Source organism: Bos javanicus, chromosome 13, assembly GCF_032452875.1.
Source record: "Bos javanicus breed banteng chromosome 13, ARS-OSU_banteng_1.0, whole genome shotgun sequence".
Lineage (NCBI taxonomy): Eukaryota > Metazoa > Chordata > Mammalia > Artiodactyla > Bovidae > Bos > Bos javanicus.
In genome coordinates this window covers 69767984-69793681 of record NC_083880.1, presented here as the reverse complement: position 1 = coordinate 69793681, position 25698 = coordinate 69767984, and the positions used below count along the sequence as shown (strand labels likewise).

Below are 25698 nucleotides of genomic sequence, written 5' to 3'. Positions count from 1 at the left end.
GGCTGCCCCATTCTGCCTTCCAGCCACTGATGCTGGAGGATCCTGGTCTCCGCACTTCCTCACCTGTAGTGTCATCATCTGTCATCGTGATCACAGTCATCCTGGTGGGGGTAAACTGGCGTCTCACTGTGGTTTTGATTTGTATTTCCCTAATGACTAATGGTGTTGAGCACTTTTAAAAAAAAATGTATTCATTTTTGGCTGTGTTGGGTTTTCGTTGCTCCAGGGGCTTTCTCTAGTTGCAGCAAGTGGGGGACTGCTCTCCAGTTGTGGTGCATGGGCTTCTCATTGAGGTGGCTTCTCTTGTTGCAGAGCATGGGCTCCAGGGTGTGGGCTTCAGTAGGTGCCACAGGTGGGCGCAGCGGTTTCGGCTTCCGGGCTGTAGAGCATGGGATCAGTAGTTGTGGTGCGTGGGCTTCGCTGCCCCTCGGCATGTGGGGTCTTCCCAGAGCAGGGATCAAAACCGTGTCTCCTGCATCAGCATGTGGATTCTTTACCACTGAGCCACCAGAGAAGCCCAAGTACTTTTTAAATATGCTTATTCGTCATTTATAGGCCTGCTTTGGAGAAATGTCTATTCAAATTCTTTCAGTTCAGTTCAGTTGCTCAGTCATGTCTGACTCTCTGCAACCCCATGAATCACAGCACACCAGGCCTCCCTGTCCATCACCATCTCCCGGAGTTCACTCAAACTCATGTCCATCGAGTCGGTGATGCCATCCAGCCATCTCATCCTCCACTGTCCCCTTCTCCTCCTGCCCCCAATCCCTCCCAGTATCAGAATCTTTTCCAATGAGTCAACTCTTTGCATGAGGTGGCCAAAGTACTGGAGTTTCAGCTTTAGCATCATTCCTTCCAAAGAAACTTCTTTACCTATTTCTTAATTGGATTTTTGTCTTTTTATTATTCAGTTATAAGCCCTTTTATCTGATATGATTTGCAAATATTTTCTCCTGTTCCATGGCTTGTCTTTTTCACTTTGTTGATGGCAGCCTTTAAGGCACAGAAAGTTATTTTAATTTTGATGAAGTCAGTTTTTTCTTACGTCACTTGCTCATTCGTATATTCTTTTTGATGTCTTCAGTGACTTATCTGAAAATCTGATTTGCCTGCTGAAAACATAACTGTATTATCCTTAGTTTTCCTGATTTGGAATTTAATCAGGTGGTAAAGCACTTAATTTAAAATGTTTGCTGGTACTATATAGAGGAGCTTAGAAATATTGATACTGGTAAATTACCCATTGATCTGGTAAATTACCCATTTCTGTGTGCTCAGCCTCAGGAAATAATTTGATAGAAGAAATACATTCTGTATATCCAGAGGTCATTTCATTGTCACCCATGAGAGGGGGACACTGAGGCCTGTGTGTAGCAGAGGAGGCTGAACTCTGTAGGGGTACATTATTAGGCGCTATTGAATATTGTAATTATGAAGCTTATTTAATGACACTGTTTATGATGAAATGTTTAATGGAAAAAAAAACGTGTGTGCCCATTAATGATTAAAAATGGGTACAAAATATTTGCAGTATATGGAAAACTATAGGTGGTTTTCTTAAATTTTACTTAATATTGCTATTTTATTTTTACTATTAAAAATTAAGTTTAAAAAATGCATAACATTTCAGTGGAGGAAATGGTGACAGGTGGGTGCACTGGGCATATGTTTATCCTTATCTCACGCCAACTGTTTTTTACTAGCAACTATTTTTTATCGTCATGATCACCAGGTCTTAAAGGGAGAAAAAATAGCTTGCTGTGTTTATTTATTAAGAACTTACATGGAGGTATTTTACCTTTTTTTTTACACTTTTATATCAAATCTAAACACTGATGATAATACGATTCTGGTATTAGAATAACTGTTATTTTAGTCATTATCAGCATTGCAATTTGCTAAAAGAAAGGTAATGATGATTGCGGTTGTATATTAATATCAACAATAGACATCACAGAAAGTTTTCTCCTGGCATCTCATGAAAGAATTAGGAGTACTTTACATGTAAATAAATCATCTCAGCTTTTGAAATAAATTTCAAATGGATCAAAGCTTTCAGGGTTGGGTGTTTTTTTTTTAAAGAAACAATAAAGGCACCAGAAGAAATAAAAAGCAAGCCCAACACAAGGTCATGGTCACACGCACACCCAGGGTGAAGCCACTCAAGGGGCTGCTGCCCCAGGGAGAGAGGTGCAGTCATGGGGCCACAAACTGTGTCTGTGCACCCTCTGACCCTCCGACCTTGGGCTTTACCTGAGCACCAGGAGTCCGGGGTACAGGCAGTAACTAAGTGGTCCCTCTCCAGCAGCCTGGAGCCGGGGGTGACAGGGCAGGGCAGGCGGTCCCCAGAGCTCGGCCCTGGGCAGCAGTGCCTTCTCCCCGGGACACACTGCCACGACGCGGCCTCTGGCCTTGGCGCCGGAGAGGCAGGGGCGGCGGCCTGCGCTCCCGTGTGGGAAGGCTATGAAAAGAAAGCCCTCACTGGCCCAAACATTTAAACAAGAATTACACTAGGGTCTTTTGTTCTCGCTCTGACATGGCCAGAATTCATTTGAAGGTCCAGAGGAGGATTATTTTTATTGTTGTCATTTTTGAATCCGAGTTATTTTATGCAAGCAAACAGAGGGAAACAAAACAGAAACACGTGGCTGAAGTCCGTCCCGTGGTGTCGGGATGAACCGCTCACTCTTTGGGGCACTGCTCTGTGCTTGAGGGGCTCCCGACTGGAGTGTTCCATCCACGGTGCTGCCTTCCTTGGGAGAAGGCCCGGGTGATCGGAGGCAAGCAGCAGAGTGTGTCTGGGAATCGGGGACACACACAGCTCGGGAGAGCCTCACCTCTCTCTCTCTCCTCCCCAGGTTTAACAGGGAAAACCTGCTTTCTGCCAACAACTGAAGAAGCCCTCGGAAGCTGCTCCTTTGGGCCTCACGGAGCAGCTGGAAGCCGTGCTGTGAGACCCCCAGCGGGAGGAGCTGTCGCCCGCTGATCACCCAGCACGACGGTCGTCATGGCCAGCAAGAGGAAGTCCACCACCCCGTGCATGATCCCCGTGAAGACCGTGGTGCTGCCCGGCTCCAGCGCTGAGGCCCCGCCCGCAGAGCCCGGGCCCGAGGGGCCCCCCCAGGAGCCGCCCCCGGAAGCGCCTGCCACCAGCACCGAGGCCACCCAGGGCGCCAGTGGTCCCGATGTCCCCTCGCTGGCTAATGGGCACCGGGGCACCTTGGATGGCTACGCATATGCCTGTAAATACTGTGACTTCAGATCCCAGGACATAACCCAGTTTGTGGGACATCTGAGCTCAGAGCACACAGACTTTAACAAAGACCCAAGCTTTGTATGCACTGAATGCAGCTTTCTGGCAAAAACTCCCGAGGGGCTTTCTCTGCACAACGCCAAGTGTCACTCAGGGGAAGCCAACTTTGTGTGGAATGTGACCAAGCCAGACAATCACGTGGTTGTGGAACAGAGTGTCCCCGAGGGTGCCAGCCCTCCTGACCTGTCAGGGGAGCCAAACGTGGAGGGGATGGATGGACAGGCGGAAATCATCATCACCAAGACTCCAATCATGAAGATAATGAAAGGCAAAGCTGAAGCCAAAAAGATTCACATGCTCAAGGAGAATGTGCCCAACCAGCCCACTGGAGAGGCCTTACCAAACCCTCCAGCTGGGGACACGGAAGTGAAAGAGGGGGACCATGCCTCTGTCAATGGGGCGGCCCCCTCCAGCCAGGCCTCAACCAACCCTGCAAAGCCCCCCCACTCGGCCAATGGCCCCCTGCTGGGGACGGTGCCGGTGCTGCCCGCGGGCATCGCCCAGCTCCTCTCCCTGCAGCAGCCACCCCCGCAGGCCCAGCAGCCCCTCCCCACCGCCAGGTCCCTCCCCAAAGTGATGATCCCGCTGAGCAGCATTCCCACGTACAACGCGGCCATGGACTCCAACAGCTTTCTGAAGAACTCCTTCCACAAGTTCCCCTACCCGACCAAAGCCGAGCTCTGCTATTTGACTGTGGTCACCAAGTACCCGGAGGAACAGCTCAAGATCTGGTTCACTGCCCAGAGGCTGAAGCAGGGCATCAGCTGGTCCCCGGAGGAGATTGAGGATGCCCGGAAAAAGATGTTCAACACCGTCATCCAGTCGGTGCCCCAGCCCACCATCACGGTCCTCAACACCCCCCTGGTTGCCAGCAGTGGCAACGTCCAGCACCTCATCCAGGCCGCTCTGCCCGGGCACGTGGTGGGGCAGCCAGAGGGCACGGCGGGGGGACTTCTGGTCACTCAGCCTCTGATGGCCAACGGGCTGCAGGCCCCCAGCTCCGCTCTCCCCCTGGCAGTCACCTCTGTCCCCAAGCCGCCCGCTGTGGCGCCCATTAACACCGTGTGTTCAAATACGACGTCAGCTGTGAAGGTGGTGAACGCCGCCCAGTCCCTTCTCACAGCCTGCCCCAGCATCACCTCCCAAGCCTTCCTTGATGCCAGCATCTACAAAAACAAGAAGTCTCACGAACAGCTGTCAGCTCTGAAAGGGAGCTTCTGCCGGAACCAGTTCCCAGGGCAGAGTGAAGTGGAGCACCTGACCAAAGTGACGGGCCTCAGCGCCCGGGAGGTGCGCAAGTGGTTCAGCGACCGCAGGTACCACTGCCGGAACCTCAAGGGCGCCAGGGCTGCACTGTCCGGGGAGCACGGCAGCCTGCTCGTCGACCCTGTGCCCGAGGCGCCCTTCTCCCCGCTGTGCAAGGCCCCCGAGGTGACCTGCCTCCCCACGGCGGCCACCCTGGCCACCCCCCCTTCTGCCAAGCGACAGTCCTGGCACCAGACCCCCGACTTCACACCAACCAAATACAAGGAGCGGGCCCCTGAGCAGCTCAGAGCCCTGGAGAGCAGTTTTGCACAAAACCCGCTTCCCCTGGATGAGGAACTGGACCGCCTGAGGACCGAGACCAAAATGACCCGCAGGGAGATTGATGGCTGGTTTTCAGAGAGACGGAAAAAAGTGAGTGCCGAGGAGGCCAAGAAGGCCGAGGAGGGGGCTTCTCCAGGGGAGGAGGAGGCCGCGGAGACCGAGGGGGAGGAGGGCTTAGCCGGGGAAAACGGCTCCCCAGAAGTGCCCGGTGGCCACACGCTGGCTGAACGCAAAGTCAGCCCCATCAAAATCAACCTCAAGAACCTGCGGGTGACAGAGGCCAATGGCAGGGGCGAGCTCGTGGGGCTGGGCATCTGCGAGCCTGAGGACGAGGCGCCTGGCAAGCTGGCGGAGCAGCCACCGGGCAAGGCGGGCTGCAAGAAGACGGCTCAGCAGCGGCACCTGCTGCGGCAGCTCTTCGTGCAGACACAGTGGCCCAGCACCCAGGACTACGGCTCCATCGTGGCCCAGACAGGCCTGCCGCGGCCCGAGGTGGTGCGCTGGTTTGGGGACAGCCGGTACGCCCTGAAGAACGGCCAGCTCAAGTGGTACGAAGACTACAAGAGGGGCAACTTCCCTCCCGGGCTGCTAGTCATCGCGCCCAGCAACCGGGAGCTGCTGCAGGACTATTACGTGACTCACAAGATGCTGTACGAGCAGGACCTGCAGAGCCTCTGCGACAAGACCCAGATGAGCGCCCAGCAGGTCAAGCAGTGGTTTGCTGAGAAGTTGGGCGAGGAGACCCGGGCTGTGGCCGACACGGGCAGTGAGGGCCAGGGCCCCTGCGCTGGCGATCCTGCAGCCCTTCACAAAGGGCTGGGTGACGCCTATGTGGAGGTGTCTGAAAACAGCGAGTCGTGGGAGCCCAGCGCCCCTGAGGCCAGCGCAGAGCCCTTTGACACGCAGAGTCCCCAGGCTGGACCTCAGCTGGGTAAGGAGCCCCCCAGGACTGTGCCGTCCTCTGAGGATGCCGGGGCACTGGGTGGCGGGGAGCTGAGTCTAGGGCCGGGGTAGCTGCTATGTCTCAGGCCGTCTGGCAGCAGGACCACCTTGTCTGGCTGCTTCCGGGGGCACCAGGCAGCAGAACCCATTCAAGCATGTGATGAAAGGCTGATTGTTGGGTCTGTTTCATTTTGTGTTTGTTAAACGTGCGCAGGGAAAGGAAGGAGCACAGTTAATCCACCAGTGAATCCACACTTCTCTAATCATTTCTTAGCCAAAGGAGAGTAAGTCAGAACACCACCTGAGCCAGACAAGCCACCAGGCAGGAGACAGAATAGGCCTGTCTATTCCTGATGAGGAAATTCAACCCAAATTGGGGAACAAAAGCAGAGGGAGCCAAAAAGGGTGAAAATCCTGTACCTTGCATTTCTGTATTTCTTGCTGATGTAGAGGACATGGAGACTCCTCTTCCGTCTTAGATACACAGAATTCAAAGCTTGAATTTGTCTCTCAGCTTCTCTGGATCAGGACACTAGTACTTGAAAGAAAGCTTTAGAAGGTTATTTATTGAAGACAGTTTGACGCCTCAGACACGTTATCTGGTATTGGTTTTCTCAGGTGTTGCCCTGAGTTCCTGGCCTCTCCCTCTTCTCCCCCCTCTCCCCACCCTCCGCATGGGTGGCCTTGTCACAGGCTGGCCAGGAGCAAGGTGGTATTTAGTCTTTCAGTCGTGTCCAACTCTTTGTGACCCCATGGACTGTAGCACCCCAGGCTTCCCTGTCCTTCACCATCTCCCAGAGTTTGCTCAAACTTGTGTCCACTGAGTCAGTGATGCCATCCAGCCATCTCATGCTTTGTGGTCCCCTTCTCCTCCTGCCTTCAGTCTTTTCCAGAGTTGGCTTTTTGCATCAGGTGGCCAAAGTATTGGAGCTTTAGCCCTTCCAGTGAATATTCAGGGTTGACTTCCTTTGGGATTGACTGGTTTGATCTCCTTGCTGTCCAAGGGACTCTCAAGAGTCTTCTCCAGCACAATTGAAAAGCATCAGTTCTTCAGTGCTCAGCCTTCTTTATGGTCCAGCTCTCACATCCCTTTATGGGAGGCTGTGGAAACCAAGGAAGTATCTGAATTCTCAGCTTCTGTAATTTGTGGGCTTTCAGAAGTTGGTTCCAGGCCTGGGTTTTTCTGGATGTGACCTTGTTTTCTGCAGGCCCCCATGAGTCAATGGGGTCCCCACGGGGGGTGTCATGGGCACCAGGGAGCAGGTGTGGGCCCACAGGCCTGGCTGTCTCAGGCACCTTCTCCAGCATCAGGCCTGCCCACACCTGGCTTTGGCTCTGCCAACAAAATGGCAGACTGCTGGGATGAGAACCCACTAATTTATTTTTTTTTTAATTGCAGTTCCTCTGAATGATATTCTTATAGCTGGAAATAGCATGGTAGTTGTTGCACAACAGTTATGAAATGTGCTCAGTGCCACCTAACTGTACACTTAAAAATGGTTAAAACAGTAGATTTTATGGTATGTGTATTTGACCACAATTAAAAATGCTAACCTGGATTTGGGATAAATGGGTTTGAATCACCAACCCTGGTTCCCCTCAGTGGGTAACTCCAACTGTGAGTGAAGAGCTGGTGTCCTGGGTGGGACAGAGCAGAGGTGGCCAGGCTGGCCATGCCTTCATAGCATTGTCCTCTTCTGGCTGAGACAGGTATCCAGGGGGACAGGGAGGGCTGGCCTCTGGAGCTGGTTCCTCTGAGCCAGCCTCAACACCGCCCCCTCCACCCCCCGCAAGCATCCTGGATGAGGGTCTCTCTCAACAGCCACCCCCTCCCCCACAACAGATGAAGGCATCAGTGGGACACACGTCAGGAAGCAGACCTGCCGAACGAGCACCGTGTGTTCTGAGGAGCTGGAAGGGGAGGCGGTGTGTGGCAAGGGTTTATCGCCCAGAAGTCAGGCTCCCAGCCCGGCCTCAGGCCTAGGTTTGCTGAGGGGAGGCTCCAGGCCCTGTTAGGTGCGGCCAGCATCCCGTCCTCTGCCCCCACGGCCTGCCCCACCTTCCTTCGGGCTGGAGGGCAGGGAGGCTGGTGGGAAGGCCGAGCTTCTGGATGAAGTCCCTGACGTGGGAGGGTGGGCCATCCTGGTGATGCACATGGAGGTGACGGGCCTGTGTTTCCTCCTCAGAAACAGACTGAATGGGAACTGATGGCTATGAAGGACCGGCCAGCCTTGGGAGGCCGCTGCCGCTTGGAAGGGCCCAGCCCCTCTCTGCTGCCACAGGCCGAGGCCGCACCAGCCCCCGGCCCGCACAGGCCTCCACGCGGCCAAGCCCGCCGCCACCCAGCCTGCCACCGCTCGCGAGCGGGGAGACGCGTCTGCCAGTTCTCCTGCCCATAATGTAGGACCTCTCCTTTGCCTTCCAGTGAATAAATAGTTCAGATTTCATATTCATAGACACAGAATCAAGTTTTTAACATATAAACTTGCCTATACACGTTTAGTAAAATGTCAGATTGCAGACACTTTTATTACATAGAAACTCTGGTTAGCAGTCCATGGTCTCTTACATCATCTCTGGAAACGCCCTGTGTCTGTTCTCTGAAGATCGCTGGGCCGCGCCTGCCTACACCTTCCACGGTCAGGCTGGGGTCACCACACCCGCAACCGCGGGCCTCCTTTGCAGTCCTCGAGGAAGGCAGCGCCTTTGAAGAGACCTGGGCCCTTTCAGCGGTGACCGGCAAACTGCACAGTGGGCTCGCCTCGCCTCGCCTCCTGGGATGATCACTGCGGAGCCCGTGTTCCCGGCGGTTTAAAAAACAGAGCCGGTATGTGGTTAGTGTCTGATGCTCTCAATCTCGTAAGCTGTTACAGCAGCTCTGCTTTTTCACAGTCTGACTCATGGACAGAACTCTTCAGTGATCAGATCGACTAAAGAGACACCTGTCAAGCCCAATGTCCTGATCTGTGTGCCGCTTTTTTTTTTCAGTCTAGACATGTTTAGAGAGGAAAATTGACAAGAGAAACAGGGATGGGCGATGGGAGTGAAGGCCACAGCCGCTGGGGGGCTTCCACAGCCCTCTGTTGACACTCACTCCACAGCTGCCTCTGGTTTGGGAAGGAAGACCCAGGCTCAACCTGTCAGAGCAAGAACTGAGTGGCTCGGGGACCTCTTGGAACCATCAGAGCCAGGGTGGTCCTCAGCACAGAGACCTGCGTGTGGGGTTCCCGATAAAGTTCGAGTCCTGGCCCCACGCCTGGGGCCTGGCTGGTGTGCTGGACTTTGCTGGACGGGTCCTTGTGAGGTTTTAAAGTTCTGTATTTATATCCCCGAACTTGAAAACACGATCTTTATGTTAGCTGAACTGTCATATCTGCTTTTTTAATTGAGAAAAGCCACAGGAAGAGGTGCCTTTGTAACACTGAGAAACTTGCCTACAAAGCTGTGCTCAGCGGTAAATCACTGTATCCCCAAGACCAGCCACTCTGCAAGCAGCAGGTAAAGAGTGAAGCTCCCAGAAACCCCCTGCTGCCCAGAGCACCAAGGCCTGGGTGCTCCTCCTGGGCCGAGGCCGGTGGGCAGCTTCAGGAGACCCCAGAGGGAGGGCAGGGGCTGTAGTGAGAAATACTAGGGAGTGGGGTAGCCACGGCCCTCCTCCCCACCCGCCCCCAGAACCAGACCAGGCAGGCACCGCACGGGCTTGGCTCCCAGCATGGAGGTGGTGGTCGCCCCTTCTGCCTCCAGGAGAGACTTTTCTGTGGAAACCAAAAGCCCCAGAGCCACTGTTCCTCCCAAGTGTCTCTTCCCGCTTGCCCGTCCCATGAGGGACCACCTCTCCTTTGATAAACAGGTGGCATGTGAGGACTCGGCGTGCTCTGCAGCCTGTTTTTGTGTCCTTTCCATGTTGGGTGTGAAGCTACTTAGCCCCAAAGCCTCTGTGGAGAATTGCCAAGAATGGCGAGTGGGGTTGCCTTCTATCAGAGAACAGACGCCTGGAACTTTTCCTGTAGTGTTTATGTACGTGCAGATTAACTTATATATATCCATATGCAGTAGATACTCAGCTGACACTTTACTGGGGACGTGTACGCCTCACGTGTACACGAGACCGTGGTGGCACGTGGATGCTGCGGGTGGGCGGGGCCGCCGGTGAAGCCAACTCCAGTGGCTGTGTCCCAGAGTCCTGTGTGCCCCAGCCAAGGGCTGTCTCTTCTGAGAGGGTTTTCTTTTCTTTTGTATTCACATGTCATTAACAACCCAAACAGCAAAGCAGAGAAGATAAACTACATGGTGGACAAGTTCACGGAAGACACAGTGACCCCGCCTCAGCACCAGCTGGTCCTTAAAAGGTGGGAAACTCACAGCGCGGCCTGCGGGCAGGTCTTCTCACAGACGGGGGCCCTGCCTGACAGCCAGGGTGCGCCGCCCCCCACCACCCCCAAGCAGTGAGACCACCCAAGCTGGCCAGACTCTCTTTCCTCTGCTCTTGGATCTGAGTGACTTAGGTGGGGGCTCGGGCCGCATGCTTGAAGGAGACAGAGATGGCTGGGTCATCAAACGGGTGTCTAAAGATACCTGGGGCCCTGGAGGCGAAAGCAGGAACACTGCCCACTGGGCAGAGACGCAGCCAGAGCCGGGGTGCAGCAGGGTGCAGTGGGAGGGCCCCATGGCCAGGCGGGTCCCCGCAGGCTTGCACCCCAGCAGAGGGTAGACTGTGATGTTGCCTCTGGTAGGAGGCAGTCTGTGGGCTGCAAAGTTGAGGGAAGTAGGCTGGCGCTAGTCTCTCCTGAAGAAAAGCCTGTTTTTGTAAGGTGACTAATCTCTCCCTTCTTCTCTGTCTGCACTTGGACTCGTCAGAGATGGTGAACCATGTCAGTGTTTCTTGTTGCCTGTCTTGTACATGTTTGGTTTATTGTATTTTTTACACGGGGTTGTAGATCCAGTTTGAATAGGTGAGACCAGATCACCATTCTGATACAGGAAACCTGGATTTGTGCTACGTATACTTTCATACTTTGATTACATATTTTAATTCTTGACTGTTGAGGAGCTTTTTGATTTGGAAAGTGGGCTCTCTTTGTCGGGAGCCCTTAGGTCCTGAAGTGGAAAGCCAGGCTGGGGGACTCGCAGCACCTGGGGAGGGTGGCCCTGTGTGACTCAAGCTCCTTTCAAGGCTGACTACCCACCCTGCTGTGGGGAGCACAGGTGGGAGGTGGGCGAGGGTAGGTGGCACCTGTAGGCACTCACAGGCCTGGGAGGCCTTACTACCTGAAGTCTCGCGTGTTCTCCAAGTCGAGACACAGATGCTGTGGGCTCTGTCCGCCTCAGTCTGTGGTCTCTTGACAGGTCCTGTGTCCCCTCCCTGGGTGCCAGGCTGCCTTCCGCAGAGGCACAGCATCAGCTGTTCTGTGTACATCTTTGCTGAGAGCTCCCTGCTTCTGCTGCCCTGTCCTGGGCCCTGCTGCCTCTTGTCTTCCTGTCCTCTTCTCGGACCAAATTCCTCCAGCTGGAGCAGCTTTTGTCCATTCAAAGACTGCAGCCCATGTGGATAAAGGCACTTTGCAGGAGAGAAGAGCCAGCCAAGGAAAAAATCATAAAACCTGGAGTATGGGCTCCTCCTAAAGCTCCTTCCCCCCTTTTCTATTCTTAGACTCTCCCTGGGGTGGGGTGCTGGTCTGACTCACCTTTTGTGTGACGACTAAACTGTCCAAGGCTCAGCTGTGTGCTGGAGAAAAGGCCTCTGGATGCGGGCAGCCCTTGCAGGCCGAAGCCAGCAGCTGCCCTGGTCAGGAGAGTCGTGGGCTGTGTCTTCTCAGCCACTGGTCCCCCGTCCTGTGCCCCCGCACCCACTGCCTTTGCTCCCTTTCCCGGGAGCATAGACCCTCCCCACCTGCCTGCCCAGGCCTGGGGGCTAGAGGGCATCTGCGTGCACAGAAGCGCCAACACCGGAAAACGTGGGGCGAGTGGGGCCCCCTCTCTCAACAGTCCCCTCCCCAAGCAGGGTTTCAGTCTGGCATCCCCGCCCTGTGCTGTGTCCTGGCTCCATTCATAACAGCTGGGCTGGGTGACGTGGGCTGGGGTGGCTACAGGCGCCCTTGCGACAGACAGAACGGATGCAGAGTGGAAGGTGAAGTGGTGATTGTGTAGCATGGAGCTTGCTGCCCGGCTCTGGGTCTAGGTGAACCCATGGGCCTCGTGTGCAATTCGTTTCTGCTGGAATCTGTGTCCCCAGCTCTGGTCACACTTGGGGGCAGGGAGGTGAGGGTGGACGCAGCTCCCCGTCAGGGCTGACCCGGCATCTGGGTGGGAGGAGGAGCAGGCGGAGCGCTGGCCTGGAGAGGACAGGCTGCCTGCTCTTTGGTTCTTCAATCGAAGAACCTGTGACCGGCATGCAAACCTGGCTTCCTCTGCACAGAGGCTCTGGCCAGCACCAGACAAGCCCGACAGTGGGAGCCCGCGCAGAATGGAGACCAGAGCGGGTGGGTGCCAGGCGCTGCCGGCTCTGCGGGTGAGGGTAGGGCCGGCTCCCGCTCCTCCAGGTGCTGAAGTCCTACCTGGGTTTGCAGGACACGGGGCATCAGTGCTGCTCCATCCCTGCTGTCCTCGGCCCCGGCCAAGCCCCTCTGCCTGTGTCTCCTGCTGTCCTCTCAGAGCAGGCGGGCTCTTACGGGGAGTCTGGGCGTTTACCTGGAGAGCGCGTCTTCCTCCAGGAGTCCGCTCTGCTCCCTGGGGGGAGAGGTGAGGAGCGTCTCTCAGCTGAGGCTAATTTATGACGTCCGTCCCTCCCCTTGGTGAGGGGACGGTCTGAAGGCCCCCGTGTGACTGGAGTGGGAGGTGGACCATCTAGGAAGTTACAGAGGACAGGAAGGTGCAGGCCCACGGTCTGGTCCTTCCCAGCCAGGAGCCTCTCAGGGCACCTGCTCGTCCTGCGATTCGTGTTCGGGGACGCTGTCACTCGCCCTGGGTCCTGCACCGCCAGCTATACCGTCCGGTTCGCTGCCCCTGTGGCCTGGAGAGCCAGCGCCCCCCTGGGTGGATGTGGCCTGGTCGCAGGCCGTGGGGTGATGCTGAGGGGAGGGGGGTCGCCCCTGAGCAGTGGGTTCCCGCCCACTCCCCAGCACCGCTTCGTTCAGTGTGTCCAGGGGGCCAGGCTGTGCCATCGTTGTTGGAGAGAGACGCCCTCACCCCTGTCCGCGCAGCTGACTGAAAGTGCACTGAGCGCAGCCTCTGTGCCAGGCTGGAGGTTGCCAGAGGCGGCAGGGTCCATCTGCCTCCCTGGTAGCTGGTTTTCTGCTGCCCACTCACGGGCTGGTCTTCAGCACAGACCTTTTGTTCCCCGACGAGGGCAGGCAAGGGCGGCTGCAGGAGGAAGGCCGGGAAGGCAGGGGCAGCTGGCTGGAGGTGCGCTTCCTGCCCCGGAGCCGCCGAAGCAGCCATCATCTTGGTGGTAAGAGGCCACTGCCCTGTTTCGTCTGTCCGGGGCCCTCCTCCTCTGGCGAGGGAGGCACAGGCGCATGCGGGCCGTCACCAGGCCTGGCGGAAGCAGAGTCCTCACCCCAGGAAGGTGTTTTTAACAGAAAGTTGGAACTTGCCTTTGGACGGCGGCTGTGCCGGGCCAGGAGGAGGGGGCTGCCCTCTGGGCTGAGTCTCCAGGCCTCACAAGGTCCCCTGTGGGGATGCTGCTATTTCTAAGATGCAAATTGCACATTTCCTAGATTTTGTATCTGTGGATTTGGATAAGGGAGGGGAACAGGGCCAAACTGCTTGTACAATTTGAAATGGGCTGAAATGGTACTTTAAATCTTTTGATTGCTCCTAAATAAAAATGTAAATACATTTCTCACCTGCGGACTGTTTTGTGGGGGAATCAGAAAAAAAGCTGAGAACACTGACATCTCCAGACTTACTCTGCAGGCAAGACCAGCAACTCGGAGGGATGAGCGGGGCAGTTTCCCTCGGGCATTCCGGGTAAGTTCCAGCTCGCCACGTCCAGCCGGCTGGGTCACTAAATAAAGGACTGCAGCACCATGGACTGATGCCAAACAGAGGGAAACTGAGTCAGACGTAGAGCTGTCAGGCATCCAGTGAGAGGACACTTTTCCTGGGAGGAAAATACTGAGAAGCTTGTCATTTGCTAAGGAGAGCTTGGCAAATAAGCCTAAGGCCCTGGGGCCTTGAAGGAATAGGATTAAAGCCCAGCTTCTAATGTTCACAGTGATGAGTCCCCCCTCATGGGGGGGATCCTAAGGGCCTGTGCCAAAAGGAAAAAGGGACCCTTGAAAAAGCCCCAGGGGCAGAGATAGTAAGGAGGGATCCCAGGTGGACCCCAGGTCCTGGTCCTGACCTGGCCCTTCCGGAGGCGGCCTAAGTCTTAGGGAAGGAACTTTGTGTGGAATCTAAAAGACGTCTTCGGGAGGAAGACCAGCAGAGTGTAGAACCCTGAAGCCAGTCAGCTGACCCACGGTGGCTGCAGGCTTGGCCGCTCATATGGATGGAGTGGACAGCAGGGGTGGCCGGGGTCACTGTGGGTGTTTTGGGGCAGCTGCAGAGGCCTCCAGCAGGGAACAGAACCCCAGACCAACCCCGGAAGAGCCACTGAGGGCCCTCGGGCTGAGACCAGACTTGATCAGTTTAACTGATGTGACCTTGTTTTGTTCCATGAGCTCCTTTGGTGCGGTGACTTAATGCCACTTAAGAGTTGTTTTTCCCCCAAGAACTGAAATGGTGGGAGGGGATGAGCTCAAGCTGAAAGGCCAGTGAGTGTCCAGCCCCAGGCCCAGCCTTGGGCAATGATGTTCAGGATGTGGCTGGTCAGGAGGGAGGCCCTACCCTCAGCACCAAGACCACAGATCCTTGTCAAGGGCGGTGTCCCTGGCCGAGGTCAGAAACCACTCAGGCCTCCTCCTGGCAGGAAAGGTGGGGGTCGGGGGGCAGGGGTTGGGGGTTGCTCCGGATGCAGAAAGCCCCTGCTCTCGCAGTCAGTGCTGTGTGTGAGCAGGTGGAGAAGCAAGCTACTCCCCACCACAGGCCAGGACACTTCCACCCGAAGTGAGGGTCTCAACAGCCCCCCACCCCCATGCTGGGCCTCCTGGTCGTTCAACCATTGTTAGGTCTGGAGGAACTCGGGTTAAACTCAATCTGTGAATCTGCTCGAATCTGCTGCCACGTTTTCTGCTAGGAAGAAGGATCAAGAAACTTACAGGGAAGGGCAAAGGCAGTCACAGAACCCAGAGGAGGTGTGTCTCCTCCAGTCAGTGGGGCTGCCCGACAGCAGAGCCAGTGAAGAAGCAGACCTGCTGGTTAAAATCAAAGTGGGCAGTCGCATGACAGCACGCCTGGGTCCCAACCCTAAGGCCCCGCCACACACCCCCTCTCCCATCACTGGTTAGCAAAGCGCTCTCCTGCCCGTGAGAATCTGGGAACACACGGGTCAGGAAGAGACTGTTAATCCCCGCCTACCACCTTCTTGTCCAAGAGGGAAGACATCCTCCTCTGAGTCAGACCACGAAGCACCCAGAAGAAAGCCAAGGCAACAGTGAGAACCTAAGCAGGGTGTTTGGCTACATCTAGTTCAGGGATGACAGGAAGGATCTCAAACTGGGATCCCAGTTCTCCAAGTGGGTGGTGCTCAGAGGGGCCTGCAATAGACCAGGACTGGCCCCAAATCTGAGAACTTGGGAAATGTATGTCTTTGTCTGACTTGTCATACAGGAAAGGGATGCTCTGAACTGATTTCTGTAAAAAACCTGCCTTGAGCTTGTTTGGGTCTCTCCGAAGCCAGGGACCATACTTGCATACCTACATTGTCACACCAGGGCCGTATGTCACGATGACCATTTTAAGAACCAACTGATTACACTTACCGACGTCTCTTCAATGATCACCCTCAGGCTTCCTGGGTTGGCATATTATGCCCATCCCCACCCATGCATCCAACAGGCAGGCGGCTCTCTCCTCTGTACCGCAGCATTTTTGATCCACACCAGCACAGACCGCTAAAAAAACAGCCACAGGAAGGGAAGGGCAGGGCCCTTTAAACCATATTCTAGGCACAGAGATTTCGGCCCCAAGCTCTAGAGGCAGAGTATAACCCAGAAACCTACGCTTGAATGCTACATGGGCCTTGTTTTTAAAGGAGCGGTTTCTGCAGAACTGGGAAGGGACTCTGGCTGCTTGCAGGTGGGCAGCACTCTACGTTGCCTCACCCTCGGCACATGGGCTGGGGGAGAGGGTGGCCTCACACCGCCTCGCAGCCCAGAGGGAAGGTCTGCTGGACCTGGGAAGTAAACCTCCTCCTCACCTGGTTCTATTGCAGAATAACCACCAGGCAAGCGGCCCCAGTTAACATGTCTCCGGAGAGGAGCAGGTGTTCCTGCGCCTCAGTAAGAACTCACAAGGGATAAAAGACGTGAGAATAACGTTATGTGCGTTAGATCTTAAGAGGGCAGCAGAGCTACCGAACAACCAGTCTCAAGCCTGAGTTCCGGCAGCACGTTGGCGCGAGCTCAGGGCTGGCTGTTCTGAGGCAGCTTCGTGCCCACAGGCTGGGACTCTGGCCCCTGTCCTTAGAAATGGGGCTGCGCCCCTCCAGCCTTCCACACCTGCCTTGAATCTTTCCACCAGCCGGGCACAACCTGCCACAGGTACAGCAGGGTCCGTCAACGACCAGTGGCCTGTGCCCTGCAAGGCCAGCAGCTCCTTCATCCCTCTTTCCTTCCTGAGGGAAAGCATCCCGCGTCATCTTTGCCTTTAAAGAAACCTGCGTCATCGGCTGGCTTTGCTCCATGTCCTCTCCTTCTGCCCCTCGCCCACTGAGGCTGAGCAGCAGGAAGAGCAGAACGTCATTATGGTGCCATTGAGAAGTAATTCCACTTTTTACAGTCCTTTTCAGAAGGAAAGCTTTTTCAATAAAATTTAAAATTTTTATTAACATTTAAATTATAAACCAAACGTTGGCAACCATATATAGACATGTTTGCTATGGACAGCTGATTGGGAGGTGGTACTTTGAAATACCATTTCAGAATTAGTTTAAATAAATCAATATGTTTTCTGAGAAACCACGTGATTTCCTTCGGTTTACAGTCCATGATATGGAAAGTTTAATATAATGTTAAATAATTTATTGTCTATCCTAAAAGCCATAGAAAATGGAATCACTATTGGGATCGGATAATAACAAGGCTTGAACGGCTCAGTGGTTCTTCTGAAGAGTATATAGAAATCTTAAAAAGGTAACACTGTTAACTGAGCTGTAAAATCCGTAAAAATAACAGGTCTGCCACAGTGCACAGATAAGTTCGTTCATTTTGCTTCCCCAGTCCCATCCCCCCACCAAGCAGCTTTCAGGTCAGAAGTGGAAGACATAGAAAATCATACATCCTACGTGAAGGAATGAAGGTCGTGAGAAACAGAGTGTGCAAAAATAAACTTTACAAGTCCATACTCCAACAACATGTCCGTCTATTGTCAGGATCTGATTGATTTCACAAATGCTCGAGATCACCCAGACAGCGTCCTCTTGCAGGGTCGTCTGGCAGACTCCAATCCAAGGTGTTTTGCTGTGACAGGGAAAATGGTCTCCACTCTGATTTGGGACTCACGGCTGGCCTGCTGAGCTGCTGTGGGAGGACATGTTCCTTGTGTGAGGGCGTTTCCTGAATGCGTGGCGGCCAGTGCCCAGCTGGACCTCTGCCGTGGGGAACTGGCCTTTCCACTCCGGGCCCACAGGTGCCCATCAGTCTTGACCCAGCTGGCATCTTGCTCTGGCTCTTGGGGGGCTGTGACGCAAACACAGGCCCATCCTCACTGACGATGTGGGAGGAGCCACCTACTGCCCAGTGCCCACAGACATGTGCCCCCTGGTGAGTGGGTCCTTCAGGCTTGTGCCCAGGCTGCAGGCAGGGGGCACTGCGGCCCAGCGGGTGCCCCAGGGCCGCTGTCCTCCCACTGCCCTGAGGCGCTGCAGCTGTGGCCCTGCAACTTGCTGTCGCTCTCCCTGTTCTGGGTGGCACCCTGGGCCACCTCGGCCTCCTCCACGGGCCCCTCACGGCCTGGCTGCCCAATACTGCTACCCTGCACACGAGGCTCTGTGTCGGTCAGGTGGGTGGTGCTCCTGGTCGTGGGCAGCGTGCCCTTGTGCTGTGCCCTCCTCTCCAGGCAGGCCCTGTGCTCCTCCGCCTGGGCTCCAGGACACCTCCTCTCCCTCCCTGCCCGGCTGGGGTTTAAAGCTGCAGGACTGTGTAAACGTTGACTCCCGAGCCCAGCAAGGCTACTGCTGTTCCGCCCCTCTCAGGAATGTCCCCGGCTCCTCGGAGCCTCCTGTGCCCCCAGCTGAGGCAGCCTCTCTCTCCGAGAGGCAGTGGCCGCAGTGGTGGTCCCAAGGTGGAAGGCTCCATCTCCAGAGGGTAGGGCCAGGCGTGTGTGCTTAAAGGCTAGACAGTACAGTTTTTTGCCTTCACCCAGAGCTGGGGCGTGGAGGCCCAAAACAGGAATACATCTCATTAATGGCGTGCTTTTCGTCTAGTGTCCACGGCTGGAATCTGGGCTCTAGGCGGCGAGGCCAGAAGGGCGGCCCCATAGGCCGCTTCCCGGAACCCAGTCCACGGCCCCCTCTCCGTGCGTGGCACGGCGCCTGCTGCTCTCCGCGAGGCTGTGGCACGGCTACAGGCGGTTGTCTCCGTTGACCCGAGTCCTGCGTGGGGTCCTGGGCGGGAGGGAAGAGCATCCTGACGGGCGGCGGGGTGAAGCCTGGGGGGACGGGCGAGGGGAACCGAGGGCGGCCGGCCAACCCCCAGCCTCTCAGGACCACTCCTCCAGGCCACCTCGCCCCCACCCCTCACCTGCGATCCCGACCGTCAAAATGGTCTGCGAGATGCTCCTGGGAGATGCGGAAGTCCTCAAAGGGCTGTTGGTAGCGAGCTTCAAAGGAGCCCTCCCGGGCCCGGCCGTGGAACAGCGGGCCCGAGGCGTCACAGCTCCGCTCCCGCAGGGACGCACCCCCGAAGGGGCTGAGGTCGCCGTTCTCCTGCTTTGGCAGGGACACAGGGCTCAGTGGCTGCCCGGCCCCGGCGCCGCCCGCTGCCCGCCCGCCCGCGAGTACCTTGGCAGGGAACACGTCAATCTTGACGAGCAGGGAGGCCAGCTCCAGGCCCTCACTGTAGTTGTTCTTCAGAGGCACTGCTCTGTAGCCTGGGGGAGGAGGCTTGGCCCTTAGCCCAGGGGAACGCCGGCGAGCCGCCCCACCCCCGAGCCGGATCGCAGCGGGCATGGTGTGGAGAAGGGCCCTCACCTGTCTTCAGACCCTTCACTGGGAAGGTAGCCTGAGCTAGGAAGTTCTGGTCACTAAACATGTCCTCCTCATAGACCACGAAGCGCAGGAAGGCGAACTCGGGGTTACTAATCTGGAAGTGGAAGGGCTTGGCTGGCCACACGGGGTTCAGTCCATTGTCCACTGTGAAAGCAAGGGCAAAAGGCCTCAGGCCGCTGCCGGGATGATGGAGTCACAGGTGCAGAGGGGCTGACATGCCCGGGGGCGTGGGGTGGGCAGACGTACCCACGAACTCTGTCTTCTGCTTGATGCTGTCATACTCGGCTCCGGCCACCTCGATCTCCACAAAAGGACACACGATGCCTCGGCCGTTCTTCGGCAGGTGCCGGGCCCCCAGCACCTGTAAGGCAGGCGAGGATGGACCTGGGCTGGTCCCCACTGAGCGGTGGAGGCAGTGCGCCCTCTGCTGGGCCCTCAGGACACTGCCCAGAAGTCCCATGTGAGTTTTTGCAATCTAACCTACCTTAAATTCATGTGCATTTTAACACAAAAATGTTTAAATTACTTCCCCCCCAGGACAAAAAAGTAGAAATCTCTGGAAAGAAGACACGGTCACCCCCACTCTGTCCTTCCTTCTCCTTTAAGACCTGCTCGGGCCCACAGCCCCCGCACCCCACAGCACCAAGTCGCCCACATCGCAGCTGCTCCCCTGGGGTCTCGAGAGGGCGGCATCGGGGCTCAGTGCTGCTCAAGCCCCCATCCTAACAAGTGCCATCGAGCTGATTCCTGAGGCAGGGGCACCAGCTCCCTGCCCGTCTCTGCCCACTCCTGCCAGGCAGTGGCTACCCACAGTTTGGTCTTACTGGACCGCCTGACTCCTGAGTGCCAAGAACTGGCCACACTGAGCCCAGTCCCCCAGTGCAGGCCTGAAGCCCACGCCCACCTCAGAAGACGGCTTCCTCTCCCTTGAGCCCCAGGACTGTCCAGCACCCTCCCATGTCGTGTTAGCCAGCCCCCAGGCCCTGGTGCCTGGAAACAGCCCAGCAGAGCGCCCTCTTCCCACCTCGATGCAGATGGCGCACGGCTCCAGCCCGCGGAGGCTGCTCTTGTCAAAGGGATCGAAGGCCTCATCGCGCATGACGCTGGGCTGCAGCACATAGCCACAGTGCCCGCCGGCCAGGAACAGGGCCTGGTTCATCTGCATGGGTTTGTCTGCAAGAGCAGGTTACAGTGGGCTCCAGCCCCAGTGCCTGGCGGGACCCCACCCCTGGTCGCTGCCTCACCTGGGGTCTGGAAGTTGAGGGCCACAAGCTGGCTGCCGCAGATCCACATGGGCAGGGGGTCGTAATTGGAGGAGTCCAGCCGCTGGCCCTTAGGGTAGATGCGGGAGAGCTGCAGGCGGTTGTACTGGAGGAACTTCTTGCCTTTGGCCTTGTTCACGTACTTCTCGGCCTTGGTCTCCGGGAAGGACGACATGTCGCGGTAGCAGGCCCGTTCGGTGCCAATCTCTGGGCCCAACAGGGAGCGCGCTCAGAGTCTGCCCACCCAGGTGCCGCTGGGGAAAGCCCCCTCCCGCCCCAGGCTGGACCCTTACTCTCTTCGTCGAAAGGGACAGGCCGGCAGTAGACGACGAGCTCTGAGAGCTCTAGGGCGATCTTCTTCCTCCGCTCCATCATCTTGCCCTCGGTGAGCTGGGGACACATGGGCCTTGAGCCTGGGCGGGAGCCCCCAGGGAGAGGAGCCCCCGGCCACCTTGGGCATGTCCACCCGCACCTTCCAGACCCGGCTGTCCTCAGTCTCACCCCAGAAACCGTCCTGAGAACACACCCCTTCTCGGCTTCAGAGGCCGGGACCCTCACACCACCTGCACCCCAGAGACACTCGAGGCGCTGGGCTGGCTGCACCCCAGGGCCGCTCGGTCCTCACTCAGCTCCGGGCCCGCTGCGGGCACTGACTACACTGGGAACGTGGGCGCAGTCCTCTGGGTCCTCTGGACCATCCTTCCAGCCCCGGCCCAGAAGCCTCACCCCTGATCCCGCAGTTCTCCTTTCTCAACACAACTACCTACCCGCCACAGCCAGACTTCAGCCCCAGCACATCCCTCCCTAGCGCCCCATGCAGCCCTCGGACTCGTGGAGGCCCACTTCCTTCCAGAAGCAGCTCCTGTTCTTGAGCTTTTCCTTCTCTCTGTATACCAGACCCCGGGATCCATCCCTTCAACCACCAGATCCTTCCAGGCCCTGCTCGGCTCTAAGCCCTCCGCACCCAGCCCTCTTGGCTTGGCTTGCGGGCGTCCTCTCTCCAAGGCAGCCACGGTGCGTCCCACAGCCCCTCCACCCCACCACAGGATTCCCGCACCCCGGCCAGCACGGGGCCTCCTCTCGGCTCCAGAAGCTGGTCCTTCCACCGCTCTGTCCTGCACAGGCGGCGCCCTTGCCTCCCACCCACCGAGGCCCACTGCCATCCCACCCAGCCGCAACTGCCCGCAGCTACGGCCGTCTCTGACCAGCACTTTGAGCTTCTGGCACTGCCGTCTGCTCTGCGGCCCGCTTCGCGTCAGACATCCCGCCTCGCTGACCTGCTCGTCCCGGCCTCTCTTTCTCAACACCCGCGTCCTCGGAGGTCACACCCTGCTCCCAACCTGTACCACCTCGCCCTAAACCCTGGCACCTACTCCTGCTTCCAGCCCAAGACCCAGCTTCTCGCCTCTGCCCCTGATACCAACTGGTCACTACGCAGAGCCACTCAGAAACATCTTGGGTGTACCTCAAACTCAACACACCCTCGACGTGCCATACCGTGGAGCACGTGTGTCCCTCCGGCCCCTGCCAAGTGGCGGGGGCTGCCCTGTGGCTGGAGAACCAGCACAGGCTCTTACCCTGGCATCCGCTGTCTGCGCCACCTCCCGGATCTTCTTCACCCAGTCCTGCAGCTCTTCCTGCGAGTCGGCAGCCACATCCAGGGACCAGTGTGCCACCGAGGCCATGCTGATGGAGAAGACGAACAGCCGGTTGTTCTTGCCCTCGGGACGGACGGCTGGAGAGAGGGAGGAGAGGAGAGCTGGGGATACAGGGCTGAACCCCCACCCCACCCCAGGCATGGGCAGAGCTCATTCCCTTCCTCTTCAGGGTGGAGGACAGGCAGCCTGGAGACAAGGCCCTGCCCCCACCTCTAAGCCTGTCTCAGCCAAGGACCAGCCCTCCAGGACCGTGGACTTCAGCTCGCCAGCAGCATCATCCCCAGTGTCTGCACGGGGGGAGCATGCAGGCTTCAGAGCTGGGGGATGGGGGGCCAGAGGGTGCCGAGCTGTCCAGGAGCGGGGAGAGCTCAGAACGAGGGCAGCCTGTGGGGTCCAACCCTCAGCTTCCTCTCTCTGGGCATGGAGAGAGCCACCAGGGACAGCCTGATCCTGAGTGGCAGAGAAAGGGCTGGGGCTCACCTATCTGACAAGCTGGCACATCCAGGACCCCCCGGAGCAAGTCCCCGAGTGGGCTGTTCTCGTCCAAGTGCTGTGGGAGGCAAAGCCCAAAGTCAGCAAGTCTGCTGTGTGCACACGAGGGGGCGTCTGAGTGCACGTGAGAAATACACCCTACAGACAAACACGAAACCACACGTGTGCGGCCCATGTTCATCGGACTGCGGCCTGCACGTGGTGATGGGAGCACACACGGGAGTGCTGTGCACACGCAGGCACGTGGACGCCGTGTAGGCGGTGGACACGGGAATCCCCTCCCACCAATATGGCCCTGGTCTCACCTCCCTCTCGGGCTCCAGGGCCGCCGGGCTGACCATTTCCTCCACGTAGTTTGAAGGGAACCACAGCTGCTTCTTCCCGCCGTAGTCACCCCGCCACCTGCGGAAGCCACAGTGTGCTGACCCCCAGGGACGACCCCAAACTCCCGAGAGGAAGCAGCTCTGCGGGTCCATTGGGGCCGACACGGGCCCTTGCTTCCCAAGCCCCTCTTGCGTGTGCACGGCCAGCGCCCAGGACGCCTGGCCTGCACCAGGGGCTCTCAGGGGCTCACCAGCCTCCCTCCTGCTTCTCCACGTTCTGGATGATGGCACTCTTGGTGAATGTCAGCTCGTCCTCCCGCTGCGCTTTGTAGTCGAAGAGAGCTTTGACGGCGCACTGTGGGAGAGAAGCCCCAGTCCAGCAGACAGGCTGCCCGCTCCTCCTCTCCCACCCACAGCTGCATGTGCACCAACCTTCATGACCGCTCTCCCCAGGGCAAAGGGGACGGGTGAGCCAGGGCTTCTGGAAGGAAGCTCCTCTGGGTTCGAGGGGACCTCCCAAGCCCCAACCCTGGGCCCCAGGAGTCAGACTGGGAAGCTGGGATGGGAGGTGCTGAGCGCCTCCTCTAAGACCGGGATGGCTCGGGGTGTGGCTGGCACCCCATCATTCCGCATCTCCGAAGTAGGAGAAGGAATCTGGTCCCTACTGCTGAGGAAAAATAAGGAAAAGGGCCCAGATCCTCACCCCTTAGAAACAAAGGCCCAAAGAGGAAGATCCGCCTGTCTGACGAAGCTCAGGAGTAGCCAGTGTGCCCCACCCCCTACCTGCTGCCACCAGGGAGGAAACCGGGGTTGCCCCGGGGAGGAGTCTGGAAGGGTCAGTGCTGACCCCTGGGACAGTGGCTGGGGCCAGCCCCGAGAGAGCTGTGGTCATACACCAACCACAAACTTCGCAACACCTCTTAGGCCTCGGAAAACCACAAATACCACTTCTGCACAAAGACCGCAGGCCGCCCTGCACCCCACAGCTGGGGGACCCTCCCCAGCTTCCTGCGCCCAGAGCCCGAAGCTGTACCTTGAACGTGGGCATGGGGTTCGCCTCCACATAGAAGCCAGGGTTGCGGCCCTCGTACAGCGCGCCGTAGTCAGGCTCCTGGAAACGGGACAGGACAGGCCATGTTAATGCCCAGAGGTGAGAGCAGCTGCTGGCTTCCGTGTCCCCTCCTCACCAGGCCGCCCGTCCGCCCCTTTCACACACCTGGTCCGCCAGGGTCCCCAACCTCAGGGGCCTAGAACATCCCTCCTCTCTCCTCACTCTTATCTTGGCCACCTTGTCCATGACTGGAGATCATGCCACTCCAGAAGCTGCCTCCACCCATACCTCCTCTCAGACCCCAGCCCCAGCGGGCGGCTCTCGCCCTGGCCACGTGGGCCCACTGAGGACAAGAGTCTCCAGTGGACGGTCTGCCGGGGCCCCACTGTCCTCGCTGCGGCTGTGATCCTGGCCCCTGCACCACAGCCTGCCTTCATGCTGGCTTCCCCGTGGCTCTGCCCTCCTCAAACACATCTCTATAGCCTACAAGCCCCTGCTGTGCTCCCACCCCCGAGGTGGATCCCCTACAGGGTGAACTCTGGGACCTCCCCACCCCACCCCCCAGCCCATAGGGACAGTTCTGCTGAAACCCCTGTTCCCCACCTCCTCACCCACACAACTGTCCCGGCCTCAAAGACACACAGACAGGCCTTCCCTCTGGGACGCCTCCCTGGGTCTCCGCTGGGCTGGCTGGCCCCCAGCAGCATGCGGGCCGCTCTGTCCTTCGCATCCACCCCGGGACTGCTGGCTGCTGGCCTGCCCTGTGGTGAGCCTGGCAGTTCCAAGAGGGCCAGTGGGTCTCCTGAGCCCTGCCCCCAGCCCCCAGGCGCTCACAGCTGTGCCGATCTTCTCCAGAGCCTCCTCGTTGATGGGGTAGCGCAGCTTCATCTTGCGGTACAGTGGGTGCTTCTCGTAGTAGCTGATGAGGTCGACAAGGCTGTCAAACTCTGAGTTGCCCAGCATCACGGTCTGGCCCTCCTGCTGGACGCGGCAGTGCTTGATCTTGCCCTCAGCCCTTGACAGACAAAGGAGCCACACGAGGTCAGCGGGCCGGGACCAGGGGTGCCCTGCATGGCCTCCAGCCCCACAGGGCTACCCCCTCACCGGAAGGAGATGGCGTAGGAGTTGGGCTCGTTCCGTTTCCGCACCAGGAAGGCCCCGTCCCTGGGTACACGCATCAGCATGTGCTCGGCCTGCGCTCTGGTCAGGCTGGCGTGGTACCACCTGCGGACAGACAATCCGAGTCAGCCCCGCCCCGCGCCGCAGCCCCAGGTCCACGCCCCCACCCCGCCGCAGGGCCGCATCTGGGTCCGGCCCCAGGCCCGCGTGCCCCGCCCCGCCCCGGGCCCCACCCCCGGGCCGCCCCCTCACTCTTTGCTCTCGTGCGCGTTGGTCTGCGGGACCGGCTCTGAGAGGCGCATCTCAAATTCGTTGCAGCGCAGGGGCACCTGCTGGTAGTGCGTGATGAGGTCATAGAGGGAGTCGAAGACGAGGTTGTCCGTCAGGAAGAACTTGGGGGTGCCTGCGTCCTGCCGGGAGTGGATCCGGCAGTGCTGCACTTTGCCATTCCGCCTGAGGGGACGGGGAGGCTGTGAGCAGCAGGCGGGGCGGCAGCCCACACGCCACCCATAGGAGGGCACCAGGTCTCAAGGAGGAGGCACTCTAAAGATGGCTCGGGTGGGGGCGGCCCTCCAGGGGCTCCACACCGACCGCCGTGTCTGCGTGTGTGCCCGGAACCCACGGCGCCCCTGGTGGTGCCAG

The 25698-nt window shown here is 57.9% G+C and overlaps 2 protein-coding genes across 12 annotated transcripts in view; one reads left to right on the top strand and one right to left on the bottom strand.

Annotated features, from left to right (window-relative positions):
- The window catches only part of ZHX3 (zinc fingers and homeoboxes 3), a 135516-nt gene extending 121831 nt beyond the window's left edge, over window positions 1-13685 (top strand). For 8 of the 10 annotated variants that reach the window (XM_061437590.1, XM_061437589.1, XM_061437587.1 and 5 more), the window contains 3 exons: window positions 2859-5831; window positions 7686-7768; window positions 8029-13685. In XM_061437590.1, the coding sequence (XP_061293574.1) occupies window positions 3008-5831; window positions 7686-7768; window positions 8029-8241 (3120 nt within the window). In that variant the 5' untranslated portion in view covers window positions 2859-3007 and the 3' untranslated portion in view covers window positions 8242-13685. Of the gene's footprint in view, window positions 1-2858; window positions 5832-7685; window positions 7827-8028 lie in introns of all 10 variants that reach the window. The other 2 variants (XM_061437596.1, XM_061437597.1) reach the window with 2 other exon arrangements.
- Window positions 13686-16742: 3057 nt separating this feature from the next.
- PLCG1 (phospholipase C gamma 1) overlaps window positions 16743-25698 on the bottom strand; it is a 33849-nt gene continuing 24893 nt past the window's right edge. Inside the window, exons 18-33 of one of the 2 annotated variants that reach the window (XM_061437585.1) lie at window positions 25309-25509; window positions 25042-25161; window positions 24772-24952; window positions 23920-23997; window positions 23138-23241; window positions 22869-22965; window positions 22552-22621; window positions 21991-22148; window positions 20707-20803; window positions 20396-20620; window positions 20176-20324; window positions 19398-19512; window positions 19134-19295; window positions 18945-19033; window positions 18685-18872; window positions 16743-18548 (exon numbers count right to left, since the gene is read on the bottom strand). In XM_061437585.1, coding sequence (XP_061293569.1) covers window positions 18506-18548; window positions 18685-18872; window positions 18945-19033; window positions 19134-19295; window positions 19398-19512; window positions 20176-20324; window positions 20396-20620; window positions 20707-20803; window positions 21991-22148; window positions 22552-22621; window positions 22869-22965; window positions 23138-23241; window positions 23920-23997; window positions 24772-24952; window positions 25042-25161; window positions 25309-25509 — 2077 coding nt within the window. In that variant the 3' untranslated portion in view covers window positions 16743-18505. The remainder of the gene's footprint in view (window positions 18549-18684; window positions 18873-18944; window positions 19034-19133; window positions 19296-19397; window positions 19513-20175; window positions 20325-20395; window positions 20621-20706; window positions 20804-21990; window positions 22149-22551; window positions 22622-22868; window positions 22966-23137; window positions 23242-23919; window positions 23998-24771; window positions 24953-25041; window positions 25162-25308; window positions 25510-25698) is intronic. The other variant, XM_061437586.1, reaches the window with a different exon arrangement.